Source organism: Canis lupus, chromosome 7, assembly GCF_048164855.1.
Source record: "Canis lupus baileyi chromosome 7, mCanLup2.hap1, whole genome shotgun sequence".
Taxonomy (NCBI): domain Eukaryota; kingdom Metazoa; phylum Chordata; class Mammalia; order Carnivora; family Canidae; genus Canis; species Canis lupus.
In genome coordinates this window covers 3,822,821-3,848,003 of record NC_132844.1, presented here as the reverse complement: position 1 = coordinate 3,848,003, position 25,183 = coordinate 3,822,821, and the positions used below count along the sequence as shown (strand labels likewise).

The 25,183-nt window shown below is 49.2% G+C and overlaps 1 protein-coding gene across 2 annotated transcripts in view; it reads right to left on the bottom strand.

Annotated features, from left to right (window-relative positions):
- LAMA4 (laminin subunit alpha 4) overlaps nt 1-24,900 on the bottom strand; it is a 142,688-nt gene extending 117,788 nt beyond the window's left edge. For both annotated transcript variants that reach the window (XM_072831699.1, XM_072831700.1), the window contains exon 1: nt 24,697-24,900. In XM_072831699.1, the coding sequence (XP_072687800.1) occupies nt 24,697-24,885 (189 nt within the window). In that variant the 5' untranslated portion in view covers nt 24,886-24,900. The remainder of the gene's footprint in view (nt 1-24,696) is intronic.
- Between the last annotated feature and the right edge of the window lie 283 nt (nt 24,901-25,183).

Here is a 25,183-nt window from a genome sequence, read left to right as displayed (position 1 = left end):
GTCCAGCAGGGGCGGGAAACAACAGCGACAGCGGGTCCCAGGCCAAGGCCTCCCTCCAAAACACCGAGTTGTTTTTACCGAGTCTTTGAAGGCTCATTAAGGAAATGTTAATTGACCAATTAGCATGGTTTTAAGACCCTGAAACAGGAGGAAACTCAGCTTTTGTTAGAAAAGTATTAAATGTGAGAGCAGAAATTCCTGTGGCTGTGTGAATTGGGGTAAAATCAGGCCAGAACATTAGGATTATTGATATCCAGTTGCCTTTTAATCACACCTGCCTCGCGGCCCCCTCCTTGCCGTCTCTGTTGGTGGGGAGCAGTGTGCCTCCTTCCTAGGTGGCCCTGTTCCTCAGCCTTCCTCAGCCTTCCTTGCCTTCCTCAGCCTTCCTCACCTCCCTCAGCCTTCCTCAGCCTTCGCCTTCCTCAGCCTTCCTCACCTCCCTCAGCCTTCCTCAGCCTTCCTTGCCTTCCTCGCCTCCCTCAGCCTTCCTCAGCTTCCTCAGCCTTCGCCTTCCTCAGCCTTCCTCGCCTCCCTCAGACTTCCTCAGCCTTCCTCACCTTCCTCAGTCTTCCTCGCCTTCCTCACCTTCCTCAACCTTCCTCGCCTTCCTCAGCCTTCCTCAGCTTTCTCAGCCTTCGCCTTCCTCAGCCTTCCTCACCTTCCTCAGTCTTCCTCGCCTTCCTCACCTTCCTCAACCTTCCTCGCCTTTCTCAGCCTTCGCCTTCCTTAGCCTTTGCCTTCCTCAGCCTTCCTCACCTTCCTCAGCCTTCACCTTCCTCAGCCTTCCTCCACCTTCCTCGCCTTCCTCAGCCTTCCTCACCTTCCTCAGCCTTCACCTTCCTCAGCCTTCCTCCACCTTCCTCGACTTCCTCAGCCTTCACCTTCCTCACCTTCCTCAGCCTTCCTCAGCCTCCCTCAGTCTTCTTCAGTCTTCCTCAGCCTTCCACGCCTTCCTCACCTCCCTCAGCCTTCTGCTTCCTCACCTTCCTCACCTTCCTCAGCCTTCCTCACCTTCCTCAGCCTTCACCTTCCTCAGCCTTCCTCCACCTTCCTCGCCTTCCTCAGCCTTCACCTTCCTCAGCCTTCCTCCACCTTCCTCGCCTTCCTCAGCCTTCCATGCCTTCCTCAGCCTTCACCTTCCTCACCTTCTTCAGCCTCCCTCAGTCTTCTTCAGTCTTCCTCAGCCTTCCACGCCTTCCTCGCCTCCCTCAGCCTTCTGCTTCCTCACCTTCCTCACCTTCCTCAGCCTTCCTCACCTCCCTCAGCCTTCCTCACCTCCCTCATCCTTCCTCAGCCTTCCTCGCCTTCCTCAGCCTTCCTCACCTTCCTCAGCCACCGCCTCTGAGAACAGGCAAACGATGGTAACACCCATTAACTCCTCCAACATCCTGAGCTCAACTTTACATTTCATAAAAATTTAATCAGCTCTTAGGAGGGAACTATTCTTTGTTGAAGGGGAAAGGTCTTTTTCAGCTATATTTATTCTAAACATTAACGTGGCAGTGACAACAGATTTTTAAGTAGTCCCACCAGGGGCCAGAGGCAGGAAGAAGCACGGATACAAACGCCCTCTTACAAGATATATTTTTGGAATAGCTAGTAACAGCCTGAAATGAGCTAACAAATTGAATTCTATCCATCTGGGGACTGAAACTGTTCTCTCTCCGGATAGACTGCACTTGTCGCGTTTGGACCCCTTGCGTCCTAATTTATAAGAATCTGGAAAGAGTGACATTTGCCGCCCCTTCAGTTGCTGGAGCACATTTTCCAGGAAATCCAAGTGAGAGTTTGTATTCAAAGGTAGGATCCCTTTCAATAATCCATGTTGATAGGTTTGCAATCCATGACTGCAGAGAAGCAACTGTTAAACGAGGACATTAAGAGCAGTTCATAGGGAGGGGGAAGGAAGTCCCTCCAACGTGTTCTCTTTTCTTTCTTATTCTTCCAACGGTCTCCAAATTCTCCTTCTCTCCCTACATGCAGATACGTACCTCCCGGTAACCTTTCTCTAGATTTCGCACCCCCACTTGTCAGAATGTGATGCACATCTACTCTCTGGCATAGATGCATTTTAAGAAATGCACACATGTGTATGGATGATCAAGTTTCCACCAGTTGACTCTAGATCTGGCTGGCAGCCGTTCGGTTAGTATTTGTTGAGCGGGTGCATCAATTTCTCCTCCAAATACGCTTGCATTTGGGATCCCCCCAGCTTCCAGACCTCGCTGATTTATCTCCCACGGGCACCGATGTGATACACTGCCCTCCGTGCCTCGCACCAGCCATAACTCCCTACAGTCACGTCCTTCGGAGACACCCTGGAGTAGCGGAAAGCACGAGATGATCTGGCTTCCAGTTCGACCACCCAGGCTATTTAACACGAGGTCTCAGTTTCCCTTTCTGAAAAATGGATAATATTACCCCCTAGAGTAGCTGCGAGGATTAACTAATATTGTGCATTTACAGTGCAACAGAAGGGCAGGCGAGGGGTTCAATGGCTCGTAGTTTCCTCCCTTCCCTTCACACGTGCCTGTGTCACGATGGGGGGTGGCCCCGCAGGGAGCTGGAACTCTTCGGTTATGGCACACGGCTCAGCAATGACAGCCGGGGCTACCGGGTCACTGTCTTTCCTCCCCAGAACCCTTAGCTGCCCAAGAACAGAAACTGGATTTGTCTGATTTGTCACTGTGGCCTCCGGGCCTTGCACAGTAGGTGCTTCCTAAATACCTACTACATGCAAGCTGGTGTCACAGAATCACAGGGTCTGGGAGCTGCAAGGATTACCTGATTACCTTGTCGAGCCCATTTACATGTGGGGAAACTGAGACCCAGAGAAGCAAGGGACTTATCAGAAGTCGTTTGCCTAGAGTGTGTCAAGGCGACCTCAGTGCACCTTCCGCGAAGCCACACTTCTTGATGATGATGAAGAGAATCATGGTGAGAACCCCAGGGGGGCCGTGGAAGCTCGCATCTTCTGGGGCTGCAGACGGCCCACGCCGTCCTCCTCTGCCTTTCACAGGTATATCTGGAGTAAAAATCAACTCTGCTCAGGGTATCCAGATTCGTCAAGAGTCTCATTAAAGCTATTGCACGGGCACCACGTTCTTGTTTCACAGGTGAAGGCCAACATCATCAAAAGGTCTTCCTGCCACTCCCCAGGCGGGGCAGGTGAAGGGGCAGGGCTGGGCCGGGCGGGTGATGGGAGGGGATGCTTTTAAGCCTCTTTCGGGTTTGCTTTGCGTGTGGCGCTCGGTCCAGATAGGAAACCTTGCCCAACAGCCCTCTGTAATTACTTGATTTGGCGGAGGGCAGCTATTATTCATTTAGATATAATCCTCTGTAGCTGGTGTTTCAGTTTCTACCAGTTTCTACCCTAGCACAGCTAGAAAGGGACAGCAAATCGAGTAGATAGCTCATTAGAGAAGTCAGGCCTTGTTAGCAGCTGGTCGAATGACATCCAGCTGTGTCCTTGACACCTCTCTTGTTCCATCGGGGGATCTGACAATGGCCTTGGGAAAGGATGCCCCTCTGTGTAACGTACAGCAGCATGTGTGCAGGTGTTTCCCCTTAACGGATCAGGAGCAGATGTCTGGTTAGGAAGAATGTATGGCAGCTCGACACATCTGGCCCTAACAGGAAGACAATGGCTCATAAATTGTGCTAATAAAATACCACGGCTATAATTCTGACTGAGTCACGAAACCAACACCTTTGTCCTTCGGCATGAAGGAGGCTACATCCCGCGGAGGGCTCGGGACGGGCGTGAAATTTAGATTGTTGGTTGAACCCACACACTGCCATCGCTAGGTTTTATGAGACAAATTTTCTGAGACAAAGGGCAATGGGACTCTACCCTCAGGTGTTCTTATTTGTGCATTTGTAAGATGCGAGCAGTAGAAGTCATCAAACTAACATTGTACGTCTCTGCCGTGTGTCACCCACCTAAAAGGCTCAGAAGAATGAATCTTCAGGGCAAGATCGAAATCTGTTCAGGGACTCTGATGACAGGGCCATTTTCAAATGGTCCACAAATAAGCAAATACATTAAACACCAAGTGCTCGTAGAAAGCGTGGGGAGGGAACTTTTAGAAGATCCTGAAGATTAAGCTCTATGACGTAGGGAGCTAATGAAAAAAAACAAAGGACTTTTCCAACACATGGTGAAACTCTACTAACCAAATTTTAACTATAATATCATGAACTCTCCATAAGCCACTTCAATTTTTTAGAACATGAATGATATTCAAAATTGGTAGAGAATGGCCACCCTTGTCGTGTTAGTTATTTGGGACTGTATCGTATGGTTTTCCTGCCCCCAACTTCCCTCCTCTGAAGATGTTATTTTGTAATTTTAGTGAAAAAACTCTGCCTGATGTAAAACTTCACTTCATTCCAGTTTACATTTGTAAATGGCACAAGTAATCCACATGTTTCTTTTTAGTACAAATCTTGGAGATGGTTCCAGCATCACTTTACAACCTGATACTATCTGTAGCGTTCAAAATTTGGCCCCAGGTAGCTCCTGTAATCCTGAACGCTACTCCGTTGGAGCACAGTTATAAACGTGAAGGTAGAGCATACAAACTAACATGAAAAGAAAATGACTGCAAAGGAGCGGGCGATGCCTCGAAAGCTACAATCTGCTCTGTGCGCGGCCACGCTAGTGACAATAAAATAATACACGTTTATGAGCGGAAATAGATGGGGAAGGCTGAGCGTGCTTGATTTAAAGTCATTCTGTTATCTGTCATTTGAGGGGGAAAAATTGTGCTGATTTTAAAACAATACTTCAGTTACAGATGTTTCCAGACCCCTTCCCTGATCCAAGGAAACAAAATACCATTCAGCAACAAGCCCAGATTTAGAGATGGGGCTTGTTCCAATATAAACATTTCTTCGCTAGACCTTCTCTATGAAACCGCGTAGTCAATTTTTCCATATACAGTGGGAAAGACAAAGCTTTTAGCTTAAAAGGCATTCTCACCCGCAGCTCTGAGCTCCTGGAATGAATAGGCCAGGGCCGCCACGGTTCACTATTGATGTTAAGCTGAAGGCCCATTTGGCCATGAGGATCGGAGACCGAATTATGTCAGAGTGTACAGATGCTGCAGACAAAAGACTCAGCACTGTTGTCAGCATCTGGTGCGGTCACTTATTCATTCTGTCTTTTTGTTTCACGGACCCCTGTCTACCTGGGGCCCAGATGAGGGTATGGCGCAAAGCAGGCGTTTAAGGAGTGAGGGAGGCATTAGCTTTTTTTTTTTTTTTCTTTTTCTTTTTTCTTTTTTTTTTTTTTTTTGAGCACTTCATGCTGAAGGCACTTGGCCAGGCGATCTGGGGAATTAGAAGATAAATCACAGACACTGCGGACCTCCAGGGGTTTAAGGGGGGGCTTAAGTGACTTACCATAGAATCATAATGTAACGGGAGACGTACAGAGATGCTGAGAGCGTGAAGAAGGAGAAAGGACTTTTCACATGGGAGTGGGGTGGGGGTAGGAGGGACATACATGGAGAAGGGTTCTTCAGAGGAGGTGACTGCTGTGTAGAGGATTTTTTTTTTTTTTTAGAAGGGAAGCTGAAGCTGAAAGCCTGGAAAGCACAGGGCACTTAGTCATCCCCCACTAAGGTACAGAGGGTCAAACTTTTGTTCTTTCTGTCGTTTTATTGCACAATGCAGACATCCTTCACTCCTGGTAATCTCCCTCGGTAAGGGCACCAGATGGACCTGTTATTTTCCTGCTTTCTGGGACCTTCTTTGGAAAGATTAGTTTAATATCACGATTAAACTCAAGCGCCATCCTCAGCCACCTTCTAGCTTACGCCGTAGTCACACAGAGGTACTGCTCTCTCTCTCCAAACATCATAGATAATATTAGAGGCCTCCCCTAAACCCCAAAGTAAGTGGTCAGTAAGCCTAGAAGCCTCAATAATTCTCTGTGGTCATCAAAACTCTATAAGTGACGCTCACTTATGTGGCTTTGAACCTAGGAAGTTTGGAATTGACAACAGTTTTCAAGTTATACTTTATGCATAGAGAGAATGTCATTCAACTATAGAAAGAGGATATATATTTATTTCAGCCTTTTCATTCTGCTATCTGGTCAAATTTGCCCAAAGTGAGATGAACAAAAGAATGGCGGTAGAAACACTTGGCTTTCTGGCCCTCTCAGTAGCTATAAGATTGATTTAATTTACTTAGAACCCATCAATAATTTTTTTTTTATTTTTAAAAAATTTTACTTAAATTCAATTAACATATATTGTATTATTAGTTCCAGAGGTAGGGGTCAGTGATTCATCAGTCTTATATAACACCCCGTGCTCATTACATCGCGTGCCCTCCTTAATGTCCATCACCCAGTTACCCTGTCCCCCACCCACATCCCCTGCCCTCCGGCAACCCTCGGCTTATTCCGCATGATTACGAGTCTCTTATGGTTTGTCTTCTTCTCTGATTTTGTCTTGTTTTATGTTTCCTTCCCTTCTCCTATGATCCTCTGTTTTGTTTCTTAAATTCCACATATGAGTGAGATCCTACGATAATTGTCAAGAATTAAAGCAAGAATCTGGTCCATTTGGTTTTCAGTACTCTATTGTCAATAGCCCAGTCTCTGAGCAGCTGAAATAGAGCAGAAAACTATCTTCATTTAAGGCCTCGACTACTGTTTCAGAGTTTTTTTTTTCTTTTTGAAGTCTGCAAATTTCTTAGATGATTTGAACTGTGCTTGAAGGAAATCCATGCTGACTCATGACTTTGAGGAGAACAAATTTTCTCATTGAATATGAGCTTATGCTAGCAGATTAAAAAAAAGGGGAGAGAGATTGTAATCAAAGGAAAATCAAAACACAGTTTAGAGCATCTGAGATGAAGATATAATGTCTTAGACCTAAAAAAAAGAGTCCCACACTAGTTAGCTTTCAGAATAATTAAAATGGAAGAGCAGACGAAAAGATGTTCTACAGGCACAAACAAAAACAAAAACAAAACCACCACCAAAATGCTTATTTCCACTGAACATTCTGAAAGATTGCGAGTCCAAAAACACAGGTCACGGGAAAAATGTGCTGCATCTGCCAAAATAATCACAGATACTCTTTGAGAGTAGGAAGTATCCAGCCCTTTCAATAAAACCAAGGAATCTAAATACTCTACAAAGAACATTATACTTCCCTCATAAAGATTATTCCTTTAAGCTTGCAAAGGTATTTGCATCACCCTAAGCGCAGTATCGCTCTCACCGTACGAGGATCCCCTCACATCAGAGACCACGGGAGAGGACAAGGGATGGCGGTGGCCGCCATTTGGAAACGGAGCACTGGGTGGGCAGCAGTGGGCGGGCCCGCCTCCCACAGGCCATAAAGTATCATATGCATGAGAGAATGTCATTCAACTGTAGTAAGAGGATATATTTATTTCAGCCTTTTCATTCTGCTATCTGGTCAAATTTGCCCAAAGTGAGATGAACAACAGAATGGCGGTAGAAACACTTGGCTTTCTGGCCCTCTCGGTAGCCATAAGATTGACTGCAGGGGGCGGCCCCAACCCCCTGAAATGCTCATTATTAGACTCAGGGCACCCCTGAGCAGGTGCTAGTCATGGGGCAGTCCCCGGATTTCACTATAGCTCTGCGGGGCATTGGCAGATTTTATTCCAGAAACAGGTATTAGCGAAAGTGAAGCTGCTGAAACCCTGAACGGTTACAGAGCCGACTGGACGGTCCCAGCGGGGAATGACCGCCCGGGGAGGCCACTCTGGTGCTCTCCCCCATTTCGTGTTCCTCATCGGTGTCTCGTGTTACAATTGTTCTGCTGCATGACAGGGGGATTTCTTAAAGTCATGTGGAAACCTGAATGATGATCTCGTGCAGGGGGAACGGCAGACGTGATGTGGTCTGGGAATTTTTATAATTAGCTCTTCAATGGTTTTGAAACAAAAGGGTCATTGTTCGTCTTTGAAACAGATCTCTCTTTTTGTTTTTCCTTCTTCCTTTTAAGATCCAGGATGCGTTGTTTATTTTTTATGACCATCAGGAAATCCTAGGCAGAAATTCTGAGATCTGATTGTACTTGAAAGCTTTCTTTCTAAGTATAGGTGCTAAAAGTATGATTTAAGGAGTCAATAGCCACATGAGGCCAGCGCCAAAAATCTCTGAAATGAAAGAAAAGGTATGAATGATGTGGCTCTAAGTTAAATTAAAAATTGGAGCAAATATAGTGATCAAGAGACTAAGAGAATTTCTTGGGACTAAACATAGATGGTGGCATAAGACATAACAGGAAAATAAACATGGATACACTTTTGTCTCTTCCAGCTTGTTTCATGTCCCAACACACTGGTCATCAGGTGTTCCTCATCCCTCTTATTTGTTCTGGTGATGGCATCTATGCTGTGATGTAGGCCAAGAGGATTCCTCTGAGGGCCAGGAAACTTGGTTCTGGCCCCCGTTCTAGAAGCCTGCTGTGGGACTTGAGGAAGTGACTAAACCCTTGGCTCCAGTTCCCTTCTCTTTTAATGGCATTAGTGACACAGTGATTCCTAGGCTCTTCCCATCTCAACAGTCCATAATTGTATAAAATTTCCTGTGGTCTCATCAAGGTGACACGCTGTCAGACTTTGGAAAAGTCATTTGACATCTCCATGTTTCCACAAATAGGATTCATAATGCCTGGCCTGCCTGGTTTATAATGTGGTTGCAAGAAACAAAGGTGGAAATATGCAGGAGCACACCTGGTAAACCATGGGAGCTTTGTAAATATTAACACACGGAGTTAGTAGTCATCGGAAATTCCAATATTTGGCAACTGTGAATAACATTTGTCCAATATCGATAGTTTCTTTTTTTTCTTTTTTTAGGTTTATTTTTCTTAGTAAAAGAAGCTCAAACTCATGACCTGGAAATCAGGAGTCACACGTTCCTCCAACTGAGCCAGTCAGGTGTCCCCAATAACAATAGCTTTTTAAAAGCAGGACTCTTCAAGCCAAGGGTTGACAGATAGAGCTTTCCTAACTCACTGGAAGATCAGCTCTTCCTCGGTGTTCTGCATATATGTCAAAAGCAAAATAAAACAAGCTGAAGGTTGCCTTTATGACGCTGTGAAATGAATAAAGTATCACTATTTTTTAAGACTATATGTATGTCTGTATTTGAGAGAGAGAGAGTGCTAACAAGGTGGGGAGGGGCAGAGGGAGCTGGAGAAACAGACTCCCCACTGAGCGGGGACCTTGACGCAGGACTGGATCCCAGGACCCCGAGATCATGACCCGAGCAGAAGGCAGAAGCTTAAGTGACTGAATCACCCAGGTGCCCCAAGGTGTCACTATTTTTATTCAAGGGAAAAAGTAAAGAGAAAGCACAATTTTTAACATTTACCTTCTCCCTTGCCATAGACATCACACTTACATGGAAAGTATTCTGGGCTTTGGAGATAAAGGACCACATACGGGTATAAGACTGTGTTGAGGGAGGGAAAAGGAAGACTAGGAGCCAACTTTTCAGCTCCAGGTGCAGGTGAAAAACTGTAGTTTAGCATAAGCTTTGGGATAAGATGATGTTTATGGTGATGGAATAAGTGGATTAAAAAAATTTTAAACCAAGCAAACATCTGACCATTCCTGCACGGATCAAAAGACATCAGTTATCTGGTCCACTCACTACCACCCTATCCTTTAGTCCAAAACTCCTTTGTTAGTTGTCCTCTGTACCCCCCAGGTAATAACCGAGACAAAAGTGGAATTTCCTTATTTCCTAGGAAAGGGCCAAAAATATCTTCAGACAAGGAACAGGAAGCATAAAAATAACTCTCAGAGGAGTACCAATTGTTTAGAGATTTCGAGCTCATGTTTGGCACTGCTACAGAGGTGCTCAGAGCATCGGGGGCTCTGTGCAAGCGGCCGCCTGGCCTGGTCCTGGGGCAGGTGTGTGCGCCACTGGCAAACAGCATAGGAGAAACCAGTTGGAACAGAATTTGGGGTAACGTTTCGGACAACTGTCACGATTTAGAGTATCATCAACATGGGAACCCCCAGCATAATGATTCTCAAACATATTAGAGTGGAGGTCCTCCTCCCGCCCCCTGCCGTGAAATAGCATGTGGGATTCATCTACGAAACAGATAAAAAAAGAGGATGCTCTGGTTGAAGGAAGCGAAGCCCCAACTTCTGTTGCTCAGCCACCCTCACCCCAAAATATGCCCAAGGCATTTCTGTAAAGCCTCAGCTCGAAAGTCACTGACTTAGTAGGTCTTATGTTAAGAACCCTCCAAAGAGATTTTTTCCCCATGATGTACCATGTTTCTTACAAACATCAGCAGCACCTCTGACTTCTCCCTCACCTCTGCTCTCCAAACACACAGCAAGTCGTCTTGATAGAATCTCTGCAAAGATCCCAGCATCTGTTCTCTCCAGACTGCAGCCGCCTTTCAAGTCCAGGCCTTTCTTCCTCCCTCCCGAGTCCCTACCAGTGCATGACGTAGGCCGCTCGGATTCCAGGCTCTCTTGCTGCCTCCTGCCCAATGCATCCAATAGCCCGTTCCCAGATTAAGGCTGGTCTGGAAGCACAACTCTCACGGAGTCTTTTCTACTCTGAAATCTTCAATGGTTCCCTGTTGTCTAGTCTCACCGCCTGGGACTATATCTCTTTCTAGAAGAAACCCAGGTCTTTTGTCTTTACTCATCCTGTCCCCTCACCTTGAGTGTCTCTCAATCTTAATGATTTACCTCAAACGCCACCTCTCCCAAGAAGTTACCCGTGAGCTTCCCACCAGGAGTGAACGTTTCTTCTAAACCTTCTAAGAGTTTTTATAACGTATCAGTTCAGTTGTATTATACTACTGCTGTACTTGTTTCATCTCTTTGTGTTTTATTGAGCTTTGCAGCCTATGTTGGCACTCACTGAAGCAGTAGGATTTTTTTTTTTTTTAAATAAGAGAGTAAAAGATATTGATGCTCATCAATCAAATGTCCCTGGACACCTAAGGGATACAGGATGGCAGTAGAGGGCCTGGCATCCTACTTCCATATCTCAAAATGTCTACCTAAAATTAATTGCGACGCATTCATAAGAAATGTACGATGAAAATGAAGTGTGAAATTTTTGTGTTTGTTTTGCTTTTGGCTGAAGGTAATGCAAAGTGATAACACCGATTGCCTGATTTCATCAGAAGCTCTCTTTGGCAGTTATTATTCGATTTGTCTCCTTAAAAATAAGGTATTGCCTAACACCCCTCTCCCGGTAGGAGTTACGGACTCAATTAGGTCTCCTGCAAAGTCCTATGTTCAAGCTCGAATGCTCAATGGAACCGTATGGGGAGACAGGGCCCATTAGGAGGTAATAAAGGTTAGCTGGTGTCGTTACACAAGAGGAAGGGACACTAGAGTGCTCTCTCCGTCTCCGCCCACTCACAGAATGAAGGACACATGAGGACCCAGAGGGAAGATGGTCATTTGTGACTTAGGAAGAGAGGCTTCACCATGCCAACCCTGACGGCCCCTTGATCTTGCACTTCTAGCCTCCAGAACTGGGAGGAAATGAATTCGTGTCCTGTCTCCTCCCAGTCCATGGCATTTTGTTGTGGGAGCCCCAGCAAACTAATACAATAGGCAATGTATTTCGAAAACATGAGGCTAGAGGAATAGGAGACGTAGTAGAGCTTCTTGAGCATGAAGATTTGGGGGGCCGCTAGTGTAATACATTCCCCTCTCCCAGGGTAGCAGTGACCTTCCCGTGACCACCACTGCAGCTCTTCCCTGGGTCCGGGAGGACAGAGCCCACCTGGTCTGGTCCAGGCTGACCCATCAGAGCCTTGGTGGTGCTTCTCCGCACGTGGCTCTTAGTTCTTTTGTGCTGAATAAATAACTCTTTTTTCAGACATACTGTTTTCTAGAAAAGGAGTTAATAGCCTACATTTCTTTCGGGTCTGACTTCAATCCTTTCTGTCGCTGAACTCCCTTTTTCTATTGCCGTTCACAAAGAAAAATTTTAGAAGATAAACTGTTTCTAAACCTTCGCTTGGTCTTCCCAAGATTGACACACTGGGTCTAATCATTCCTTCTAAGGTCTCGCTTTACCACATTTTGGTTTTCTTGCTTATCCTTCTACCGAGTTCTTTTTAGTCATAGGTTGGCAAAGTAAACTCAGGATCCCACTGCAATGGTTAATGCTTAGCGTAGCTGGAGAAACACGAAAACGCACGTTCAGAAATTATGTCAATTTTTATTCCTCTTGTGTCCAAAGAAGAACCTCTCATTCTACTGAGCTGACAAAGATGGTTTACTCTCTGACTAAAAAACAAAAAACAAAAAACAACAACAAAAAAAAATTGAAAAAAAAAGTACCAAAAAAAAAAAAGCCAAAATATAAACATACCAGTAATTCATATATTCTTTACAGACTCGTCAACTAAGACCTCTCTGGCATTTCTGGGTGACCCTGGGGACCCCTGTTAGTGGAGCTCCTGTCAGCCACTTTGGGATTTAGAAACACGGATGTGAGAGGGTCGTTAAAGGACAAAGACTATGAGCCTGAAGCTAAGATTCTAAGCTGTGATCTTGGATGAGTTACTCGACTTCTTTGTGACTCAGTTTCCTTGTCTGTGAAATGGTACTAACGGGGGTGCCTTCCTCGCCACTATGAGGAACCCGTGAACCAGGAGCACACACGCCGCGCCCAGAACCAGGCCCGGGACGCCGAGGTGCGCATCAAATGCCCAGGGGTTAAAGCTAAAAGGATGTCTGCAATCAGCCTGCTGGCTGCCTAGAAGGGGCTCCAGGCTGCTACAAAACAGCCCCCCCGTCAGGGCCAGGGCACAGCCCGGAGATGGGGCATCGGGGGTGGGGGGGGATGCAGAGGCCCCGGCCTCGTGGGGCAGGCGCGACCGCAGCCCGGGGCTCGTCCCTGCAGGCCTGGCCCCGTGGTAAAGCACCAGCTGGGGGGTCACCTCGGCAGTTTTCCTTCTGCAGAACGAGCTCCCCCGAATCTCTGAACATCACCGCTCGGGCCTCCGGACTCAGGCAAGACCCCGCTTCCCCCTCAACCCCCCCACCAGACACATGCTCGGGAATTAGAAAGGCTCCCTGGGCAGCGAGGGAAACAGGACGGTTCCTCGATTTCCTGAAGAGTCTGAGCAACACCCTCTTCTGAGGCTGGGGCCACCAGCAAACTCTTGCCCGCTCCCCCCTTCCCTCAAGGTCACAGGATCTGCAGGGGTCCTGTCTCCGGGCGGGGTGCAGGGAAGCAGTGGGGACTAGGCCGCCTTCCCTATGGGTTCACGTCCTAAAAACCCCTTCCTGAGCCCCTCGGGTGTGCGGGCCGCGGGTTCAGCTCCCCCACGAGCCTTGCAGCAGCCCTTGGCCTTGAACTTGAGTTTTACTGTGCGGGGCGGCGGGCAGGCCAGAGGCCAGTACCTGAGCAGGAGCTCGGCTCTCTAGCTTAGGCCTCCCCCGACTTTCGAGAACAAAGCTTCCTTTTCTGGATTCTCAATGTCCTGTTAGTCCATTAAAATTCAAGCACCGCTGGTTGGAGAGACCGTGGTGGGGGGGGCGGGCCTGCGGGCCTGCACCTCCAGAGCCCGCCTCCGGGCCCTGCTGCCTCCCGGCCGCTCTCATGAATAAATAAATAAAATCTTAAAAAAAATTTTTTGCTTCCAAAGGTTGTGTTTTGCTCAATCTGGAGCGGGTTATCAAGCTGGGCTTCCTCTTCACCTTACCACGAGGTCTCGGGTGAGGGTGATCACAGGAATGCAGCGGTTTCAGTTGATAGGTTTTTTTTATTTATTTAAAGATGATTTATTTATTTATTCATGAGAGACCCAGAGAGAGAGGCAGAGACCCAGGCCTAGAAGGAGAAGCAGGCTCCATGCAGGGAGCCCAACGCGGGACTCAATCCTGGGACCCCGGGGTCATGCCCTGGGCTGCAGGCCGCGCTCAACCTCCAAGCCCCCCAAGCTGCCCTCAGTTGGTGTTTATAACGAATCAATAACCCGACACTGGCTTCCCCTTCCTTTTGCACCGAGTAGAAAGTATATTCCTCTCGCTGGCCCCCGGCACGTGTCCTTTAACCTTGATGAGGGGCAAGGACACAGGCCGCCCCTTCGGGGCTCTCCGTGTGCCTCAACGTCGTCCCCCTGGTGACTCCAGAGCTGCAGCTTAGGGTCACCCCGAGGGGTCTGGGGAGCGCAGGTGGCAGCGCGCGGGAACCAGGCTGTAACCTGACGTTCAGGGCACACGCATACATACGTGTCTGCAGCTACTGCTGAGAAGCCCCCTTGGTGTGTCCCCCCCCCCCCGGGACACGCAGGCCCTGTCCTGCCGCCACCCTCCGACTCAGCCCTGCAGTTGCTAGGGAGCAGGGACATCGGCCACCAGAGCCTCCCCGGCCCACGCCCACATCAGGACCCCGCCTTCCCTCAGGCTCCAGGCCCCTGGGATGTGGGGTTCTAACTAGGACCGCGGTGGGGCCTCGCACCGATTCTGTTCCTTAAACCAGCTTCCTTTCAAGTAGCATCACGTTTGATGTGTTTGTTAGACAATTCTAGAACTGCATTGCTAGCAGTAACCTTGTTTTTTATCTATTTATTTATTTTTTGCTTATTTTGCTTTATTCTTCCTAAACGGTTAGAAACCGAGGACCCAGGAGGTGAAGGGACTTGCCCAGGTTCCTATAACTGGTCAAGGCGAGGTGGTCTGGTTGTCGGTGGCACCGCCAAGAACCAGGAGAGTTGGTTCCAGACTCTCGCGCTCCGGTGCTTGGCCCACTCTGCTGGATTCCACGGGATTCTCCTACAGATCATCCAACTCCACGGTAGATGGAAACGGTAGAGGGGAAAGTGAAGAATAGTACACTGGGAGCAAGCAGCTTTTGTCCTAAAGATGTGTGTGCATCTTACGGTGTGTATGAGGAGTCCGTTGGGACAGCCTGAAAGAGTATGAGGCCGGAAGTCAGAAGACACAGCTCCTGGCACTGGCGCGAACGAATGAGCTTTGCGTCCTCAACCGCCTCCCACCCCGAGACTCAGTGTCCTTCCCTACAAAATGGGAGGATTGAATCTCTAAAGTCTCTCTCTAGATCTAAAGTCCTACGATCCCTTTGATCTTACGGTTCACCCCGCAAGGTGCAATAGGGTCATACGTGCAACAGTAAGCGCCGTCCGGCTCTGCATCGACACAGGCCTCCTTTATGCTGAATTCCGTGCTGCAATAGGGCCTTCAGGGCTTGCCCCCCGTACACGGAATTCCAGGGTGTCTCCTGGCGTTGATCGCAACGCACAGTCCCAAGGGGACAATAGACCGAGGCAGATATTCCTGCACCGCACGTGCTGGCTCATCTCCAGGCATTCAGACTCTGTTCAGTCCCCAGGTCGCATACACTTAGCACCTCACCTGTGACCCGGGCACTGGCCGCATCACAGATGACAGGAATCACCCTGCTGCTCCACGCAGATCAGCAGGAAGAGAGGTTACACTTAGGGCACCCCTGGCCTGTCAGATTGTACCACTGATCCTCGGGGGATGGGGGGCACACTGTGTGGCCTTGAAGCTTGAAAGGCATCGTGAACACCTCCACTGCGGAGGAAGAGTCTGGCCGCAGCGTTAAGCCCGAGATTCTGAATCTGAGCTCTGGTTCTGGCTGTCATTCTAGGTGGTTCCACCGCCCTGGTACCCCGCAGCATGAAGCTCCCTGGGCGCTGCCCCCACCCTCTGCTGATGACTGTATTATACATCCCTTGGGGCCGACACCTGGTTTACAGACCGTAGGCCACGTTGCAACTGGCTTTGTACACGGACAACATCACTGCGCGTCACAGGCAGCTCCGAGGGGGTTTGGTGAAGACCGCTCTGCTCTCTAGACTCCCTAACTTCCTCTAAAGCAGTCCTGGCACTTCACCTCGCGGAGGGCACGATTTCTAAATAAATGGGAACGCGCGCAGCCCGCACTGCACCCGAGGGTCCTCGGAGCAGCAGTACACACGGCACGGATACTGGTGTGTCTGCGGGGCCGCGTGCTGGTGCAGCTGCTGCTGGTGTGAGGCCTGTGCATCTCGTCCTGCTCACGGAGCCATAAATGTAGGTATTCCACTCCAGGGGGGTAAACACTGGACCCCCAGCTCCTTCCAAGACAGAACACACAAGCTTAGAAAGTCCTGGAAGTGTAGAGGGTCATATTGCATATTACTCAAAGTACGTCTGACCAACCCCTCTCTCTCTCCTCTTTTTTTAAAAAACAGAATTCATTTCTTTATGTGTTTTTTTTTTTTTTCTTTATGCAGCGGATTTGGGCTTGACTATGGACATTTTCCCACTACCGTTCGGCCTCGGAATGCTGTTTCCCCTAGTTTCTCATGATAAAAAGACTCAGATGCAGAGCCGAACTGCTGGCAGCTGAATTTCATTAAGACTTTGATGGGAAACTTAAGTTGGAATTACAAACATCTGTGGCTAAGCTTCCCTTTAGTAAGCCATTTCCCAGAATTTGACTTTACCACATTAGGAGCAAAAAAGAAAACAGTTGAAAAAAGAATGCTTCTCTTTGGCAAATGCTGGAGTAGATATTTAAATATCCTTCTCTGTGGTCACTACATCTCAATGAACAAGCAGATTTACTGGTTTCAGAAAACAAATAAGGAATTGTTTGGAAATGCCCACTTCTGGAACTCAATAATGTCCTGCTAATGTCTGATTCTAATGGTTTCTAATCAATCCAACGTCTGGCCATCATTATATTTATATGGTCACTTGAAGCAAGGAAAACCCCAAAATGAGAGGCATGTTTTGGGCATTACATATTCCAAAAAAACTATGACAAGTAAGATTTGAGAATTTAATTGCAAAAGAAAAAAAAGGTTATATAGTCTTTGTTGTATTGAAGATATTGGGGTTTTTGTTAAGCTTTTTTGGGTATTTAGGAAAATTCCTTCATTTCCCCTTACTGCTCAGGTCATCCTGTCATCACTGAGGAAAAGTCCATGGTTAAAGAATCATTAGGGGGCCACCTGGATGGCTCAGTCGGTTAAGTGTCTGCCTTCAGCTCAGGCTCAAGTCATGATCTCGGGGTCCGGGATGGAGCCCTGCATGGGCTCCCTGCTCAGCGGGAAGTCCACGTCTCCCTCTGCCCCTACGTTCCATGTGCACAGGCGCAAGCGCTCTCTCTCTCTCAAATAAATACATAAATAAAATTTTTAAAAATTTAAAAAATTAATTAAAAAATTAAATTTAAAAAATAAAGAATCATTAGGGATACAATGATTATAATAAACTATAATCTCCTTCTTCTCCAGATGTTGGATAATCGGCACATTTGTAAGGAAAAGTTGGGAGTAATCAAATTTCCAGAATAAGTAAAAATGCAGATAAAAATAGACTGATAAATCTTAAACTGCAGATAAATAAAAACAGATAGTGGAAGAAAAGGGGAGAGGAGGGAGGTACAGAAGAGAGAGGGACTGTGTCAGGCAGTTTATATATAGTATTTCCCAACGATCTTGCAAGGCAAATACATTATTATTCATTCTACAAACAAACTGAACCTCTGAAGGATGAACTGATTTGTTTAAAGTCAAACAGCTAGAAAGTAGGGGAGCTGAATTCACAGCACATCTGTCTGGCTGGAAGCCCACACTGTACCTCCGTCGAAAGGTGAATTTTGAATGTGGTTAAGCAGAGACTGTACATAAACAGCCCTTGGGCTGAATCGGGCCTTCAGATGTATCTCCCACAGGGTATTAAAAAAAAAAAAAAAAAAAGAGTCAGCAATTTTACTTAGGAACTCAGATTCTGTTTTCTTTTAAAAAAACCAGAAGACCTGCCTCTCTGGAAGAGACAACTCTTCCCCTATTCCTTGGCCTTCCCACTCGCAGAATGTATTCCTTTCACTGCCCAGGTATTTTTTGCTTGGCCTCTACAAGAATCCCAATTCTAAAATTTTTTTCTGCACCGCACAATCGACATTTCCACTTCTGGGGATGGACTCCAAAGAATGGAAAGCAGAAACTCAAGACAGGTATGTCTACGCCAACGTACACAGCGACACCAGTCATAGCAGTTAAAAGGTAGAAACGACCCAAACGTCCATCAACAGATGAATGGGAGACAAGCTGTCATCGTAATACATGAATACTATTCAGCCGTAAAAAGTAATGAGATTCAGACGTTATGTTCCAACATGGATGAACTTTGAAGACATTATGGTGAACGAAGTAAGTCAGGCACAAAAGAACAAATACTGTAGGTTCCACGTAGTAATAGTCATAGAAACAGCAAGTGGAGTGGTGTTTGCCAGTGGAATGATTACCTCCTTCTGGGGAAGGTAAGGGGGGGGTTATTGTTTAATGGGTACCGAGTTTCAGTTTGGGAAGATGAAAAAGTTTTGGAGACGGAGGGTGGCAGCGGCTGCATAACAGGGTGAATGTACCTAATGCCACGTAAAAATGGTTAAAATAGAAAATTTTATGTCACGAGTATCTTACCACAACCAAAAAACCTGGGGTTAAATCAGAGAACTATGGAACTATGTAGCACATGGAATTCTTTATATTCCAGCAATTTTATATTAAATTCTGTAAGATGGGCCACATATTCCTCTAGGTGGTGCTGTTCTGAATTCTTTACCTATTAATCTAAATCAAGAGCTCCTACTGTGGACCACAGCGTCATGGAGAGGAAACATAGTAGGATATGCCTTTAAAAGGAAAATGTGATGCAAGAAAACACTAGAGTTCAAAAAAAAAAAAATCTATCAGGGACACCCAGTGATATGCTGGCAAGAGAATGGAATTTGGAAACCTCGGGCAAGGTACTTATCATCTCCAGACCTTAATTTCATCATCTATGAAATGGGTATGAATTTCACTACTGAGTATTAAAAAAGATAATACATGGAGTTTCATGGGACATAGTAGAAATCGGTAAGTGGTGATTTTTGTCTTTCTGATGTGAGTAGTTTAAAAAGTAGCTATTAGACCGGTCAGGAAAGGGAAGTGAGCTCAATTCTTCGGTAATCCTAAAGTTTTATGCAACTTATGCTGCTCATCGAGCAAGCACTGCACAAACAGTCTTTGAATGGCATTTTATATGCCTTATTTTAAGAAACCGCCCAAACTTTGACGGCGATTATGCTTACAGACAGTTCCTGTACCCAACCACTCTCCCCAGATACTCCCGCAGAGTTGAATTACTTCCGCGCTGTGCCCCTTACCGGACAGCGTACCTGGGCAAGTGTTCTGTGCCTCATGTTTGCAAAATAAGATCGTAACTATACAAGTCCCCCTGGGGTGTCGGGAGGGATAAAAAACTAATGCATGGAGAAGGCTTAGACTAGCATGTGCACCTGCCACGGCCGTGCTGCTATTATTATTACTGCTGCCACTACTGGGTTTAGTCCTTCTAAAATAATGTTTCTCAGGAATCTTGTTTGGTATTTGGTGAGTAGGTGATTGTGTCCCACTGACCTGGCTCAAAAGTTCTTCTTTTCCATTTTACCCCCCGGCCCTTAGCTTGCAGCCACACTCACCGAATACTAATTCATTCTGCTGTCTAGACTGGCTGTGCACATATTTTCCTTCCTGAGATTGCTCACTCCCTGAGGGCAGGGATGTGACTCTGCCTCTTTCTGTCCTTCCTGGCGCCTACTTATTGCTCCGTCCACGGTGAGGCTCCTGACCTGCCTGTTGCATGATACTAAGGGAAGGAAAGAGCGGCTGCACGCTGAGGGGCTCCTTACCTGACCGTGCCACTGAACAGCAGTCCAGAAGGAAGGCCCAGGCCCACGGGGCCAGTGACTCAACGTGACTCCACGGGGCTGTTTGCAAAGTAAGGGCCCGAGAGAGGGAAAAGGCACCCAGACAGCAAAAGAGATCTAAGCTGCCTGTTGATAGATCCTGCGATCCTTTAGAGGCAGGGCACCAGGTATTTGGGAGCACGGGACCACGCAGCAACAATTAAAAAACGTCTAGAGGGAAAGTCACTGAGAATTAGTCTGGTTCATCATGCTTTGCCTTTTTTCTTTCTTTTTTTTTTTTAGAGCAAGCAAGCAAGTTTGCTCCGTGTGGGGTACCTCTGCACATGCGGGTCATGGGACATTGATGTTCTTAGAGGGAAGCTAACAACAACAGCAGCAGCAGCCGCGAAGCCCAGTCAGGTTATCAGGAGGTAAATTCCTGTTTTACTCTCTGAGAAAAATTTGCTCAATATTGTCATTTATTTCCCTTAATTTCTCCATCACCTCCCAAAGGCAGTGACACGGCCCACCTCCCACCTACCCCTCCTGCAGAGCCCCCCGACCCTCCCGAGTCTCTGTGTGGGGGCTTCTTCCCAGCCACACGGTGTCAACCTCTAGCCTTGTATTCTTGACCTTATTCGTGCCTGCTGCTCTCTGACAGATAAGACTGTCATTTCTGCCAAGGACATTCTGATACCCTCTCCTTGGGGACTGTTCTTGTCTCCATCCCTGTACCCCCTTCCAGTTCTTTCAAATATCCACATTACTTAAGAGGACTTTTGACCTGCTAGAGTGTGGATGATAAAATCAGCTTGCTTTCTTTTCTTTTCTTTTCTTTTCTTTTTTTTTTTTAAGATTTTATGTATTTATTCATGAGAGAGACACACACAGAGAGACAGAGACAGAGAGAGAGAGAGAGGCAGAGGGAGAAGCAGGCTCCCAGCAGGGAGCCCGATGTGGGACTTGATCCTAGGACCCCAGGACGACACCCTGAGCCGAAGGCAGACGCTCAACCACTGAGCCACCAGGTGTCCCAAGGCTTTCTTTTCTTGAATGTAAAATACTAGAACAGTGAATACGCTTTTTTGCAAGTACCGAGTCTCCCCTTTGCCCGCCACCCCTACTAAGAACCATTGCTCTCCCTATAAACTCAGCAATAATGGACTCAGGAGATTGTAAAAAAGCAGAAGATGGGAAAACCCTACCAATTAGCACAGAGGAACCCGTGGGTGCTCCTCTTTTCAAACTCTTTGCATCCCGGGAGAAGTTTGGCCTTGTTGGAGAAGGAAAGGAGGGGCCTTCTTTCTGGGTCAGCCAGTGCTCCTCACCCTTTTATTCAGTGTGCATTCAGTGTCTTTGATCTCCTAACTCACACTGAGCACCACCGTGTGCCGGAGACCGGGGTCCGTGCGCAGGGCTAAGGACCCAGGGGTGGGGAGGGCACAGACCTTGCTGCCAAGGAGCTTGGGAGAGCCTTTGGAGGGCCATCGGCCAAGCACCTCCCACTGCTCCATGCTGGCCTTAGTGTTTTTCTTCCTTCACATTGAAGGAAAATCGAGGAATAACCATTCACATAAATCCAAGTCAAAGAAAACGAATGTATATTTAGAACGTCCCTCCATCCACATCTCGAACCTCCCATGAATACGGAGTCCTACGTGTCCGTGGACTCTTTGTCTCTGTCTCTAGATGTAAATACAATCTCCCGAGCCAATTCAGTAGAGTGGTTCTACTAAGTTATTACATTTCCAGAATGTACTTGGTTTATGGTCTCCTTACTGGCTGTAAAGAGCATGGGAAATCTGAAAGGCGGGGCACTGGGATCGCCGTGGGACCGAGGCTAGCTGGAGGTATTATGTGAAACTATGCAGTGGGAACGTAATTACTCCAATCCCACCCTTTCTACATCATATACTTTGACCCTTCTGGAATGACTAATAGCTTCTTTCTGTTTCCCTAAACCCAAAGTCTCAACTGACATTCTGAACCTATTAGACTCTGACAGTATTACAAATTTAACTCACTGTAGAACATTCTTTCTGGTTGGAAAGATAGAGACAAACAGAGATATAGCAATATTAAGTAAGATAGCACCATATAAATAACGTTCTGAGAAGTATTCTCAAATTAGGATTTCTTTTAATCCAATCATCTGCATATTTTAGACTTAAGACTTTATATTTAAGGCTTAGAACGTAAAAAGAATTTTATGCTGTATCAGGTACTGTGTTAAGCATTTTTTTCCTGTATATTTTATCTAATTTCTGTAAATTTTTAAAAATTTCATGACAGTAACTGTAAGAAGCATGAAGTAGGCACCAAAACTTACTCTAAGCCTCAGTTTCTTCCTCTGTAATTCGGGCATCAGTAATTTGCCTAAGGTAAGGGAGCAGGTAAGTTGAAATTTGAGCTTGGGACCATCAGAATGCAAAGCCTGGCATCCAAAACACTCTGCTGTGCTGCCTTCCTAGTCTTTCATTGAGCATATGAGCATCTAAGAAATCAGGGTCTCAGCAATAACTCTAAGCTTCCTGGGAAATCAGAGAATTATTTTCTTACTTTTTGTGGGATGAGTTATAAAAAGTTACAGGTGCCCATCTCTTTAAAACAGCAGGTAAGGGGCAGCCCGGGTGGCTCAGTGGTTTAGCGCTGCCTTCGGCCCAGGCTGGGATCCTGGAGACCCGGGATCGAGTCTCATGTTGGGCTCCCTGCATGGAGCCTGCGTCTCCCTCTGCTTGTGTCTCTGCCTCTCTCTCTCTATGTCTCTCATGAATAAATAAATAAAATCTTAAAAAAAAAAAAAAAAAGCCACAGCAGGTGAAAGTGCAGAATGCCTAGGGAAATCTGAATTTCAAATAAATAAATAATTTTCTACTATAAATACATCCCATGCAATATGTGAGACATGAAAAAATCTACTTGTTGCTATCTGAAATTCAAATTCAGTGAGATGTCTTGTATTTTACCTGGCAAGCCCACCCTCAAGCGTTTCATTCTGAGACGTCCCATGCTCAAAGCAACAGGTGGAAATAATGCTTCCCAGGGGCTTAATTCCAAGCCTGTGGAGAAGCGATGCGTGTCTCTCCTGGCCTGGCCTGTCCCCATATCTGGGCAGTACGTGGCTGAGCAGAAGCCATGCCCCTCTCTTCCACACAGAGTTACTCTTTGGGCCGCAACGGGAGGCTGGGATGCTCTGGGGCTACCCACACTCCCTCTTTTTTGGGGGGGAGGGGTGTGCATGGGGCTCACTCCTGGAGAAGGACCATCTTCATGCACCTTATTTGGCAGTAATAATCACGAACTACAGTTACACTAACGATTAGTAGGATCAATAGCAATAATGCAGACTTGGGTTCTGTTAGAAATGGTGTCAATCCGCATCACTGTTTTGGTTCTGTGGTTGACATAACCATAGCTACAGCCTGTGTGCGTGTGTGCGTGTGCGTGTGTGTGTGTTGTCAGGTCAATTGCTCCTTCCTTTCCCACGAACTTAGGTGACTTCATTTTTCTCCTACTTAGCATCTCCCACGCACTGGACATGCTCTTGTCCCTCTTGACTCAGGAGACTGAAATCACTTAGTGTGGATTCATCCTCCTTCACCCGGTTTCTACACTCGGGCTGCTTTCAACCTAAAAGCTCTTGTCAGGTGTTCACACAGCAGCTCTCTGCCGACACGTGTCAGCAGGGCACACCCTGAACTTTGGGGATGTGCTCCATTCCCCACTTTCTGCTTCTGCACTATAGTGGCTCTAGGCTACTAAGGTGTCTGCTCTGCGACCTCCCGGCAGGTCCCCCAGGACCCCGTCCCCTGCGGCAGGTCCCCCATCACCTCGTCCCCGCGGCAGGTCCCCCGGGACCCTATCCCCCACGGCAGGTCCCCCGGGACCCCATCCCCCGCGGCAGGTCCCCCGGGACCCCATCCCCCGCGGCAGGTCCCCCACCCCTCTGTCCCCCACGGCAGGTCCCCCGGGACCCCATCCCCCGCGGCAGGTCCCTCATCACCCCGTCCCCCACGGCAGGTCCCCCACCACCCCGTCCCCCACGGCAGGTCCCCCCTCCCCGTCCCCCGCGTCCGCTCGCTCCCCGGCCCCGTTGCCCGGAACCTCCTCTCTGATTCTCCCTAAAGCGCTGGTCCCCGGTGTCGCGCCGCCGCCGCACGGCCCAGGGGAGCAGGGACGAGGCACGGGGCGCGCGCTCAGGGCGGCCGCGGGGGGGGCGGGGGGCGGGAGGTGCGGCTGCGGCCCCAGGACGGTGCGCGGCGGGACTGCGCCTCCGCCACCCCTCGGGCCGCGCTCCCAGCCTCAGCCGCGCCCGCGCCGTCGAGCCCCGCGGCGGCTACGCGAGCTCTTCCCGCGGAGTTTCTGGGCTGACCCGGGGTCGGGGGGCGCAGGTGGAGGGGGCGGCAGCGCGGGGGAGCAGGGGCGCAGGGGAAGGGGTGGGGGCGCAGGGGCGCAGGGGAAGGGGTGGGGGGGCAGGGGAAGGAGCAGGGGCGCAGGGGAAGGGGTGGGGGCGCAGGGGCGCAGGGGAAGGGGTGGGGGGGCAGGGGAAGGAGCAGGGGCGCAGGGGAAGGGGTGGGGGCGCAGGGGGCAGGGGAAGGAGCAGGGGCGCAGGGGCGCAGGAGTAGGGGTGGGGGCGCAGGGGCGCAGGGGAAGGGGTGGGGGCGCAGGGGCGCAGGGGGCAGGGGAAGGGGTGGGGTGGCAGGGGCGCAGGGGAAGGGGTGGGGGGGCAGAGGAAGGAGTAGGGGCGCAGGGGATTGGGAAGGGGTGGGGGCGCAGGGGCGCAGGGGAAGGGGTGGGGGCGCAGGGGGCAGGGGCACAGGGGCGCAGGGGAAGGGGTAGGGGCGCAGGGGCGCAGGGGCGCAGGGGCGCAGGGGGCAGGGGAAGGGGTGGGGTGGCAGGGGCGCACGGCGCAGGAGAAGGGGCGGGGGCGCAGGGGTAGGGGTGGGGGCGCAGGGCGCAGGGGCGCGGGGGCGGGGGCGCCCTACCTGGGCGGCGGGCGGCGGCGTCCCGGGAGCCCCTTGGGGCTGGCTGGCGGCGGGCGGGCGGTGCGGGCCGCGCGCTGGGCTCGGAGCGGCGTCCGGGGGGCGGGCATCGCGGTCCCCGGCGGCGGCGCAGGCGGCGGCCCAGAGGAGCCAGAGCGGGAGGCGGGCGCGGCGCGCGGAGCTCGGGGCCATCTCCCCGCGGACTCTCCCCGCGGACCCCGGCGCCGCTCGTCCCCGTCGGCGCCCGCGGCTCGCTCCCCTCCTGCCCCGCCGCGCCCCGACGAGCCCCCTGGTCGCAGAGCGCGAGTGAGCGAGGCCGCGGGAGGGCCTGCCCCTTCTCCCTCCCCTCCCTCCCCTCCCTCCCCTCCCCTCCCCCCTCCCTCCTTTCCCCTCCCCCTCCGGTCGCCTCTCGCTGCGGTCCCGCGCTCTCTCCGCCGCGGGCCGGACGGACCGACGGACGCAGGGGGGCGCATCCCAGGCCGCGCGGCCC